At 31.8% G+C, this 11,704-nt stretch overlaps 2 protein-coding genes across 3 annotated transcripts; both read left to right on the forward strand.

Moving 5' to 3' along the window:
- Positions 1–1,741: 1,741 nt before the first annotated feature.
- Positions 1,742–8,396, forward strand: LOC146725377 (neural cell adhesion molecule 2-like). 2 transcript variants are annotated; one of them, XM_085496374.1, is made up of 8 exons: positions 1,742–2,027; positions 3,448–3,765; positions 3,969–4,235; positions 4,337–4,633; positions 4,778–5,032; positions 5,214–5,344; positions 5,435–5,527; positions 6,089–8,396. In XM_085496374.1, exons 1-8 carry the CDS (start codon positions 1,766–1,768, stop codon positions 6,188–6,190), a joined length of 1,725 nt encoding a protein of 574 aa, XP_085352500.1. In that variant the 5' UTR covers positions 1,742–1,765; the 3' UTR covers positions 6,191–8,396. The 2 variants fall into 2 exon arrangements, with proteins under 2 accessions (XP_085352500.1, XP_085352501.1); XM_085496375.1 differs by having other exon boundaries at positions 6,129–8,396.
- Positions 8,397–10,105: 1,709 nt separating this feature from the next.
- LOC146725378 (uncharacterized) lies at positions 10,106–11,704 on the forward strand. Its single transcript, XM_085496373.1, has 2 exons — positions 10,106–10,172; positions 11,332–11,704. The coding sequence occupies exons 1-2, from the start codon at positions 10,109–10,111 to the stop codon at positions 11,679–11,681; spliced, it is 414 nt and encodes a 137-aa protein (XP_085352499.1). The 5' UTR covers positions 10,106–10,108; the 3' UTR covers positions 11,682–11,704.

The raw sequence follows: 11,704 nt of genomic DNA on the forward strand, positions 1-11,704 counted from the left end.
AAGGAAGTAATTCAGTAAATGTACAACCAGTTACCACAAATATTAAACTAGATGTACATGGTAAGTAAATAACGATATAATGTAGTGTAGATAATATATTATTTGATACATCTACTATAGAATTTACACCATTGTGGTCATATCATAGTAAAACTATTACATGTGAAGGAAGTAATTCAGCAAATATACAACCAGTTATCACAAATATTGAACTAGATATACAAGGTAAGTAAATAATGATATAATATAGTTTAGATAATAGATTATTTGATACAACATCTACTATAGAATTTACACCATTGTGGTCATATCATAGTAAAACTATTACATGTGAAGGAAGTAATTCAGCAAATATACAACCAGTTATAACAAATATTAAACTAGATATACAAGGTAAGTAAATAATGATATAATATAGTGTAGATAATAGATTATTTAATACAACATCTTCTATAGAATTCACACCATTGTGGTCATATCATAGTAAAACTATTACATGTGAAGGAAGTAATTCAGCAAATATACAACCAGTTATAACAACTATTAAAATAGATGTACAAGGTAAGTTAATAATGATATAATATAGTGTAGATAATAGATTATTTGATATAACAACTACTATAGAATTTACACCATTGTCGTCATATCATAGTAAAACTATTACATGTGAAGGAAGTAATTCAGCAAATATACAACCAGTTACCACAAATATTAAACTAGATGTACAATGTAAGTAAATAATGATATAATATTGTGTAGATAATAGCTTATTTAATACAACATCTACCATAGAATTCACACCATTGTTGGTCATATCATAGTAAAACTATTACATGTGAAGGAAGTAATTTAGCAAATATACAACCAGTTAACACAAATATTAAACTAGATATACAAGGTAAGTAAATAATGATATAATATAGTGTAGATAATAGATTATTTAATACAACATCTACTATAGAATTCACACCATTGTGGTCATATCATAGTAAAACTATTACATGTGAAGGAAGTAATTCAGCAATTATACAACCAGTTACCACAAATATTAAACTAGATGTACAAGGTAAGTACATAATGATATAATATAGTGTAGATAATAGATTACTTGATATAACAACTACTATAGAATTTACACCATTGTGGTCATATCATAGTATAACTATTACATGTGAAGGAAGTAATTAATTAAATATACAACCAGTTATCAGAAATATTGAACTAGATGTACAAGGTAAGTAAATGAAGATATAATATAGTGTAGATAATAGATTATTTTATATAATATCTACTATAGAATTTACACCATTGTGGTCGTATCATAGTAAAACTATTACATGTGAAGGAAGTAATTCAGTAAATGTACAAACATTTATCGCAAATATTGAACTAGATGTAGAAGGTAAGTAAATAATGATATAATATAGTGTAGATAATAGATTATTTGATACAACATCTGCTATAGAATTTTCACCATTGTGGTCATATCATAGTAAGACTATTACATGTGAAGGAAGTAATTCAGCAAATATACAACCAGTTATCACATATATTGAACCAGGTGTACAAGGTAAGTAAATAATGATATAATATAGTGTAGATAATAGATTATTTGATACAACATCTACTATAAAAATTACACCATTGCGGTCGTATCGTATAATTATTACATTAAATATTTTTTGTTATTTCTATTTCAGTATCTCCTATTAGTGTCATCATTTCAGAAGAGTCATCTGGCTTTGTCATAGTTACTTTTGGTCACATGACTACATTAACTTGTGTTGCTATGGCAGCACGTCCCGCATCTGACATACAGTGGACTGTTGATAATAATAATCCAAATGACGATGAGATAATATCAGATAATACACAAGATAGTGATCTGAAAGATACAACAAGTACCATGACATTCACACCAACTTATCTAGACCACCAGAATACAACGTTGACATGTAAAGCTACAAATGATGCAACTATTGCTAAAGGACAACCTGTTATTAAAGAACTTACACTTGATGTGTGGGGTAAGCAAACCTATAACACATACATATTTAAAAGTGCACGCAGTTATATCTATGCCTGACATACACATGTATGTAACTAGGTCACGGGGTCGCGTCAAAAGTCACTGCGCCTATACTGTCAGCATCAAATTATTAAACCCCAATAATAATCGAGAATTCAGTCACCATGTGTAATACATTGATAATTTGACTAACAGGCTCCAATGTGACACAATATAATATATACAAAGACAAATAAGGACAGGTAAGCAAACCGCGTTATCTTGCACATACAATACCACACATTATATACTTGAAACCATAGTTTATTGTATGCAACGAGAATTATGTTTGGTCACCACCTGTAATATCGTCTGCGCCTGCATTAGGTCTGTGCTAAACACGACCACCAACGCAGAAACACAATTAGTAAGTATATGCACTACACATTCCACTGCACATCACAGAAATAAAACTGAACAGATAAATAATAGTTTCTATGTGTATAATTGCTGACAGCCCAGAACTAACTGTGGATACATACGCTTTTAGCTAATCGAAGTGTGGAACAGGAATCTCGAGTATCAGCAATGTCGTCACAGTTTTTTGGCTTATTCATTGACCTTGAAGTCCAGTATGTCATTATGGGTGACATCTAAAATGACATCGAGGACATTTAGTTTATACATGTATGAGTAACAATTTGTGAATTCTGATCATGAACTTTCTTTCAAATTTAGTATATGTTATGCGAAATGCGGCTAACTTTGAGCTACTAATCCCATCTTCCAGAATGGGCTTCTATCAATTGAAATGAACTAAATTGCCACTAAAAAATGGCACTGAGGCTAAAATATGAACTTAAAATGTTTCTAAATGAATATTGTCTATTTGTACATTTTTTCATACAACATTTGTAACATGCCAAAGTCTACACATGACAACACTGAACTACATTAACAAGTATGATGTATCAACAAACCTGTATAATTTCATAATTTTCATAATGGATGTCAATGTAAAACATTGAAAAGTTATCATGTGTCTACATTTCTGATTAGCGACTTCCGTATGTAACTGAAATTTGCGTTATTACTGTGAAGTAAATTATGGATGAAAATGGCTCGTCCTTAAGTGTAAATGTGTTTACATATAGCGGTATATAATGATAATAATAACCTTATTACATCTCTAGAAATAATACATTCTATTAGTAGTTAATATTAACAGTATACCCTATATTTTCCCTGACTGGGCATATAGAAAATGCAGTGAAACCTCATTTACAAGAAAGACGTATAGAGTATAAATTGTTCAGTTTATATATTAGTTGATCGGTGTGTAGTTTTATTTGTTATTTATAGCAACTATAACTATTCCATAAATAAATGCATTGAATGTGATGAATGCATACGTGACACGATCTCTATATGCCTTACAGTATCTCCAGACAGTTTATATTTTGATGGTTACCCTGACAACAGTAATGCTACCATGGCATCTGGAGAATCATTTCACATCACATGTATAACTACTAAAGCCCATCCTGCCGCCAGTATACTATGGTATATAGATGATGATATAATTACCAGCAATGTCAACAGTAGAATATTATGGGATAGCGATGGTAGAAAAGACACAGTCAGTGAATTATCAATGATTCCAAATAGAAATGACTTTGGAAAGAAATTAAAATGTGCAAGTAACCATGATGTCCAGAATAATCCACAAACAATTTTTGTCAATATGATTGTACAATGTGAGTATTTATAACTCAACTTAAGAAATTATATATTGTAGTCGTGCCACATTTACTAATGTTATGGACATATTAACCCTAAAATAATGATAATATTGATAGATAAACCATAATTATGATTATGTTCACAATACTAGAATAACAAAGACCAATACCATTCATTTTGCACACGGTTCACTATTAATATTTGTAATATTTGGCAGATTTACCAACTGCTGTTAGTGACAATGTACATTATTGCAAAGCTGGTGACTCAGTGTCCATGGTCCTATCTGTGGATGCATATCCTCTACCAGTAACATTTGGTGCATGGATGAAAGGTGACCTGGTACTAGACAAAAATGAAAATACACCATCAACAAGTACAGTCACGATTACTTTAGTAAATCACAATCATTTTGGTATATATAATGTAAGAGCAACTAATAATGTAGGATGGGTTATACTCCACGTTGAGCTGCTACAGTCAGGTGAGCACAATATATATATCCGAAAATATAAATACAACCCAGATATAATATACATTACTTACATTTAGTTAATTTGATATCGTATATTTCATATACATTAGACACACCGGCAGCACCTGTTGGTATAAACATTATAGATCGTTATTATGATTCATTGACACTACAAATACTACCCGGAAGTCATGGTGGAGATCCAGAAAACGTTCTGTACTTTGTAGAATATCGTTCACCACTGGATATCGTGTTTGTGCCATGGCCGTCAGATGGAATGGGAACACGCAACATGACTGTATATTTACTGCAGTTAGTACCATCCACAGCGTACGAAATCAGGGCAAAGGCAAAAAACAACAATGGAATGGGAGAGTTTTCAAGTATACAATTGTTTAATACATATTGTAAGTTAAGTTATGCATATTTATATCTAATCGTTCTTATTCGCCATTTTCCGTATGTTTTAGACGCAAACTCTACGTTCAATGTCACACATACTTATATTTACTTATACATATTTATCCCCCACATCAATTGTAATTATATAGTTAAACCAACTGTTACAATGAATGCAGGGACTAATACACTTGCCTGGTCACGACATGAAAATATTAAATACCAATGTGTGAAGATTGAAAAGAAAGACGCATATGGAAGACTGGTTGTTGTACAGGAATGCATTGATAGAGATATATTAATGTATAAAGTAGATGATACAAGCGTTACGTACATTGTGACATATTGTGAAATTGATGGTAAATGTGAAAAGCGTGGGTTTGAAGCTAGTTACGCATTATCTCAAGGTATATATTCAATTCTGTCTTTTTCGCATTGCACTATCACCAACGCCACTATACTACTTCCAAATCGATTATGTATGTCTTCTTACCAGTTTCTCTCACATTTACTGTCGCGCGGAAAGCAAAATTGGCGACAACGTTTTTGAATTGCATATGTACATTGTCGTATGCTTATTTCATTCAGAACCTGTTTGTGGTACATGTAATGTTGGTATTATTAGTGGAATACTGGTTACCATGTTGATATGTTCTGGAGTTGTCATTGGTGTTTTACTTGTTTTATACAGACGTGCAAAGAATTACAGAACAAAACAGGTAAATCAATTTTGATCAGTTTATCTGTGTTTTTTATCTATGTTTTATCTATATTTATTTTTAATTAATTTTCTTTAATTTCATTTCAAGCATTCTGAAGATGCTCGAATCTATACAACAGTTTCCCCCCTGACAGGAAATGTCGAACACACATACGAAACACCAATGGCAATGCAAATTAAGGTAAATAATTGTTAAATTGTAAATGAACTTTTATTTCTTAAACGAAATTTTAATACTAAGACAAATCTGTGAATCAGCATCTTAATCTGTGTCAATCTACAATACAATAATAACATGTTTAACATTTCTTTAATTGTATCGAATGAAGGACTATAATGCAAGCCTTATAACGTCATATTTAATGTTAGCAGCCATAATGCAAATCAAAAAAGACACAACCACGATTTCGGCAAAACATAACATTGTAATAATCCTTGTAAATTAAATTATAACGCTAATTGCATATAATGTCTCGCTTTGACTACTTTGCGCGTTTGTTACATAAGTAAATACACGTGGTTAATTAATGTTTTGGTTGACTTAATAATATTTATAAAATTCAAATATTTTGATCTATTTTATTTCGATATTGAATCTATAGTTAGAAATATAATAAATGAATAAAGATAAGGAAACTCTTTTGTTATTTGTATCCACAATCATTCAAATAATATTGTATTTGAATATTCGTGTTAGAAAAAAAATGTATTTAAACTTATTACTCAGTCTTTATTATTTCAGGCGCATGGAGAAGATAATAATTACATGTCACTCTCTCCAGATACCCGGGAGCTTGAATCAACATATCAAATGCCAAGTACAGTTGGGGTCAAGGTAAAATGACAATTTGAGGAAAACGCTTCCAGAAAATATATTTACCAATTCACGAATGTACTAAATCATCAACCACGAATTACTGCATTATCTAAATCACCAAAAGACAACATAATAAGTACTCATAGTAAGTACATAATAAGTAGTAATTGACATGTATTACAGGCAATGTAAGCATGTTAAAAGAATTGATAGCGATTGCAATATTACGTAGCAATGTGTAACATATGTTTGGCTAATAAGTCACTAATTAGGTGTCACTTATGATAGGTCATAATAGTACAGTCATAAATACATTCTGAATATAAACTATTTTTTTTTCATAAAGGAAGACTTCAATTTAGATTAACTTAGTGCCACCAAATCAATGTAGTTTACTAAATTAGCAATTATTAGAAAATATATCGCAACAGAAATAACAACCCGATTAATAGAATATTTATCATTGGTGTATTACTTCATTTTTGTATAACCGAGCACAATATATTTTAAAATGTGAATTCACTATCTTAACTTTAAACAGTATAGCAACACTTTATTTTTTTCAAAATGGAATTATTTTGTCCATGTTTATTTCATTTTTGCACTAAATGTGTGATAATGTAGTATTGTGATGATAATATAGCAGGAAAACGTGCTATGTTATCGTAGGATATACATAGGTGTAAAGTGTTTAGCATATTTTTAGCAACACATCATATTTGTTATACGTGGGAAACAAAGACAATTTTTCACATTTTTGTTTATGATTGACATCAACCAAAGAGCAATGACAACTCATGTGCATTGCATGGCAGGGGATTCTAATTTTTTTCAAGAAATGTATTCATTTGCAGAAACAATATTTAACGTGATATGTGCAAGACCATAATCATTTTATAGAAACACCATGTTATGATTAACGACAGTTTTTCTTTACTAATGTAAATTGCTTGTTATTACATTTTTCAAAGTCAAAATTGTTATCTGGCCTTTATATATGCCCTTGAGATCATGTGTAAAGTTATGTTGTACTGCCTGGGATGATTAATTTGAGTAGTTTCTTTAATATTTTTTTCTGTGACTGAATTTTCACTGTCAATCATGTGAACGCAAGGTAAATACATGAGAGATTGTTGTGCGGTATCCGGTTCATATGCAATCATTGTAGAACGCTACTTTGAGTGTACTTAATGTTACACTTGTCTATACGATACGATATCAGTCGTGCAAATACTAATGATATATATGTAAGATTACTTTAGCAACTGTTTTTTTTATTTCACTTCACAATTATGAGCAATACAGTGGGTAAATACCACCACTGATGAATCGAGTTCAATCAGTTAGGTTTTAGAAACACCAACTTTTTTCAACTGAGATTCGACTACTGTTGACAGACATGATTGTATGTTTCTCTAATTGCATATGCACAATTAGTTGATATATAATTGAAGAAAAAAACGTTTGTTTTAAATGTTAGTTTTAACTGTAATTATTTGTGCGAATATAACATATTATCTTCCATTGCAACATTCGACGCTTCGAGTTTTTTTTCGAACGCAACTATGACATTTTTCATATTTTCATTTTGTTAAAATCTACACACGTTGACATTGATATATATTGCACAAATAAATACTTAATAACTATGCGTAAATTCATTTCAGCAAAATGTCGAACAGTACAAATCAATCATTTCTATTATTAATCTTGTATTTTATTCTGTATCAATTATGAAGTATTACTACATATTTACTTTACACGTATAATTAGAGAGCATCATCCACAACTATTTTTTAGCCAATTACTGGGATAATTAAATGTTATTTCTGTATATGATCCAGTCATTATTCTTTAACATTTTGTGCTGTGCCAATATTCGTTACATATTGTCTCCCATTGCAACATTTGGCGCTTCGAGTTTTGTTGTTGTCGTGGGCAAGCATGACATTTTTCATATTTTCATTTTGTTAAAATCTACACACATTCACATTGACGGTAATGTATATTGGACTAATAAATACTTGATTACTATGCGTAAATTAATTTCAATCATTGCTATTATTATTAAGCTTAAGAAAAACAATGGAATCCTATATTGTATTGTGTATCAATTTTGCAGTATTACTACATATTTTACCAAATCATTTGTTACAATTTACTATCTAAAAATTCTCATTGAGAATATTATCTTTAATCAATTTCGTGAATAATAAAATGTTATTTCTATGTTTTATCTAGTCATTATTCTACAATATTATGTGGTTTTATAACTGATAGTTATACTATCCCTCCTCGTAGATTAACGGGAAATAGCGGTTCCTTTTGGAGCCTCGGTCTGGTAAAAGTCCGAGGCGCGCAAAATCAGTGAGAAAGATGTTCTCACTGATGTGCATTGAGGCGAAATGTTACATTAACAATAATAGGTCGCACAACCAACTAGGTAACATTCTGCACAAATATACACCAAACCACTACTGATCTTCATTGCAATATAACACAATTTTCCTTATTTTTACTTCACTTTTTTTTCCAAGGTACTAAATATATCAAAACATTGTACTATTTTGCTTATATGAATCTTCCCTTTCTTGTCACCAAGATTTCGGGTCATTCACCTGCCATAAAAAATTTAGTATCTCAATAATATTAGTAGTATGGATACGTGCAAATGACGAACATTCTAATTCTCGACCACACACAATACGCCTTGCCGATGTAAGGCTTAGGTACACCTAAGTTCGCCCTATTTGGTAATACAAATAAGTCGGCTTCAAACAGCATCTAAATAACGCTTATCCCCATAACACGTTCCAGTCCATTGTGCATTATCGTCTTACTTGTCACTGCAAACCTCCAGTAGTAAACTCTAGCCCACACATGCACACCGTAAATAGCTATTTGTCTATTATCCCATGTTGAACTGGTTGGACGACATTGACGCATATATTATGCACTCCCCATTTGCCTCGTTTCTTAATGTAGCATGTTGACGCTTCCGAGTACTCAGGGCACTTCTGTGAAACCACTCTTGCGTTTTCGGCCCATGCTTCCAGCGAACTGATACATTTACAAAGTGACTTTTAAAGACGTATTGTAGTGTCAAGTTTTTTGGATACATAATTAATTTAAATTGTTGCATAACTGTATGACCAGAAAGTTGCTTATTTAAGTTTTGTGCAAAATCAATTTGTTACTTTGTATTTTGTTCATCATTACACTGCCAATGAAAGCGGTGTACGCTTCATCGGGTAACAGTTTTCTGTGAGGGCGCCCTCTAAGGTGGTACTTAATTACAACGCATCGACCGGGTCTTCCCAATGTACGATGTACTTGGACGTTAATTACCGTATTTTGTTAACAACCTTATTATTATTGTACATCCTGTTTAACAGACGTTGGTAAGAGCAGTCATGTCAAACTATCGCTTTAGGCTTTCACCAGTCGCTGTCGGTGACGTTTGTCGAAATAGGCTTATCAATAATAAAACACGCCATAGGAACGCACTCCATTGAGCGTTCGTTTCGTATTCGATTTGATTCTGATTTGAACGACTGTCTGGCATATGTATCTGGATCGCCAGCCGTATTTTATTACCGTGTGATATTGTGTAACGTGTATATGATATATTGTATGTAATTATATACATTTACTTACATTATTTCGTTATATGGGCCGCAAAAGAAGGTCATTGAATTATCACGTATCATTTCATTATGATGAGCTGCACACTTTTTATTAGAATATTTTTCTTTCATCAGAAAAAAAACATTTTATTAACAGCTGAACGTCTGTTTTGAAGAGCAACGATGGAGTACATAAACACAATTATACAATACAGCATTTCTCGTTTTACAAATAGTTGTATAGCTTTGAACAATATGACCTTTCAATAGATCACGTGATTTCAAAAGGTCGGACAAAAAGGACCTCTATATTGGCAATATGTTGACTGAAAATCGAGTGTTGGTAAATGGTTATTGTGCTTTGATTATTGGAGCTACAATCTGTGAGTATAATATACACATGTCATAATGAATCGTATATCAAACGAACTCGATTATTGAGGGAACCCAAATGTTACCCGCGCAACTGTACAAGGAAGTAAGCCAAGTCACATTTAGGATAGCTGACATTCTACAATTATATTTAATACTAAACATAGCTAAATCAATTAATAATAGTATTTGTTTATTGCTTGTCTCTTTTGAACAAGTAAAATTATCAACGTTTTCGCTTTCAGTGGCGAACCGAAGATACTCGAGTTGTCATACATAATAAATAAGCCTATCAGCAAAGTGTCAAAAATCTAATACTGTGTGTTATACACACAATGAAAGCAAGAATATTAATTTACTCCTTGATTTGCATGTACAGCTGATAGACTCATAAAGGGGATATAAACCGGAAACACTAATATTCATCGTGATATTTCAATTGCGTTCGGTTCACCTTCTTCATTTAACGTTCCATTCAATATAATGGCATCTTAGTATTCAATATCGTTTGTGCAAAAACTGTACATGGACGAATTGCAGCCTCCCTTGATCACAAAAATGAATGTTGTTTTTTCAAGGAATGTGTAGGTCATGTCATGACAGAAAACCCACGTATTGAGGTAGTCATCGGAAAACATCCATATAAAATAATTTGTGCCGTCTAGATTCGTAAAAGATTATTAAATATTACAAATATATTTATTCACAAACAATCGAGGGAGTTGTTTCGTTCGTTTCTGGACGATCCGGACCGAGCTCGACACTTCGTCCTTAACTATATAAACACACAACTTTGCATACAATGATCAATCTGATCTCAAGTGTCTTATAAGTTATCGGGTGTGACGTATGGAAAATATTTATCGGGTTGTATCACATGTAAGATACATGCTAGATTGAAAAACATGATGACAACAAATAAACACACATGAATATCACAATTAGTAAAAAGACTTCACATTTATTTTAATTTTAATTTAAGCTTAATGCTAATCATTGTAATTCCTCAGTAAAAATAGCTTACACACTCTCATATTGTAATTGATATGGCCCGTATAATTACAAACCAATGGCGTGTCAAGTCCAATAGTTAAACTTAATCTGCTTGACCCAAATATTTACATTTCAAGGCGTAGTAAAATTGTTAGGATCCTCTTCTATTTTGCTTAGGTTACAGTTTTGATGTTGTTGGACCATTGGATGTTGATATTCTACAAGGAGAAGATGCTACTCTACAATGTGTTATCACAGACTTTTCTGGTAGTATAGGAAAGTGGTCTAAAGTTGATGAGGCTGATGAGATATTCAATTTACTCAGTTCCGGTGCATATATAGGCACTGGTCACGATTCTACAAAACACTTTGACTGGAGTGTGGATACTACTGGCACACACCACTATGATTTAAATATACCCAATATAGATATCAACGATGAAGGATGTTATTTTTGTGGGATTGGAACTGGAGACTCCGACAGTATGTCAAACACATGTGGAAATCTCAGAATAATAGGTGAATAATTCCTTGTTATCAACTTTATATA

This window comes from Saccoglossus kowalevskii, unplaced genomic scaffold, assembly GCF_978046115.1.
Source record: "Saccoglossus kowalevskii unplaced genomic scaffold, keSacKowa6.1 SCAFFOLD_230, whole genome shotgun sequence".
NCBI lineage: Eukaryota > Metazoa > Hemichordata > Enteropneusta > Harrimaniidae > Saccoglossus > Saccoglossus kowalevskii.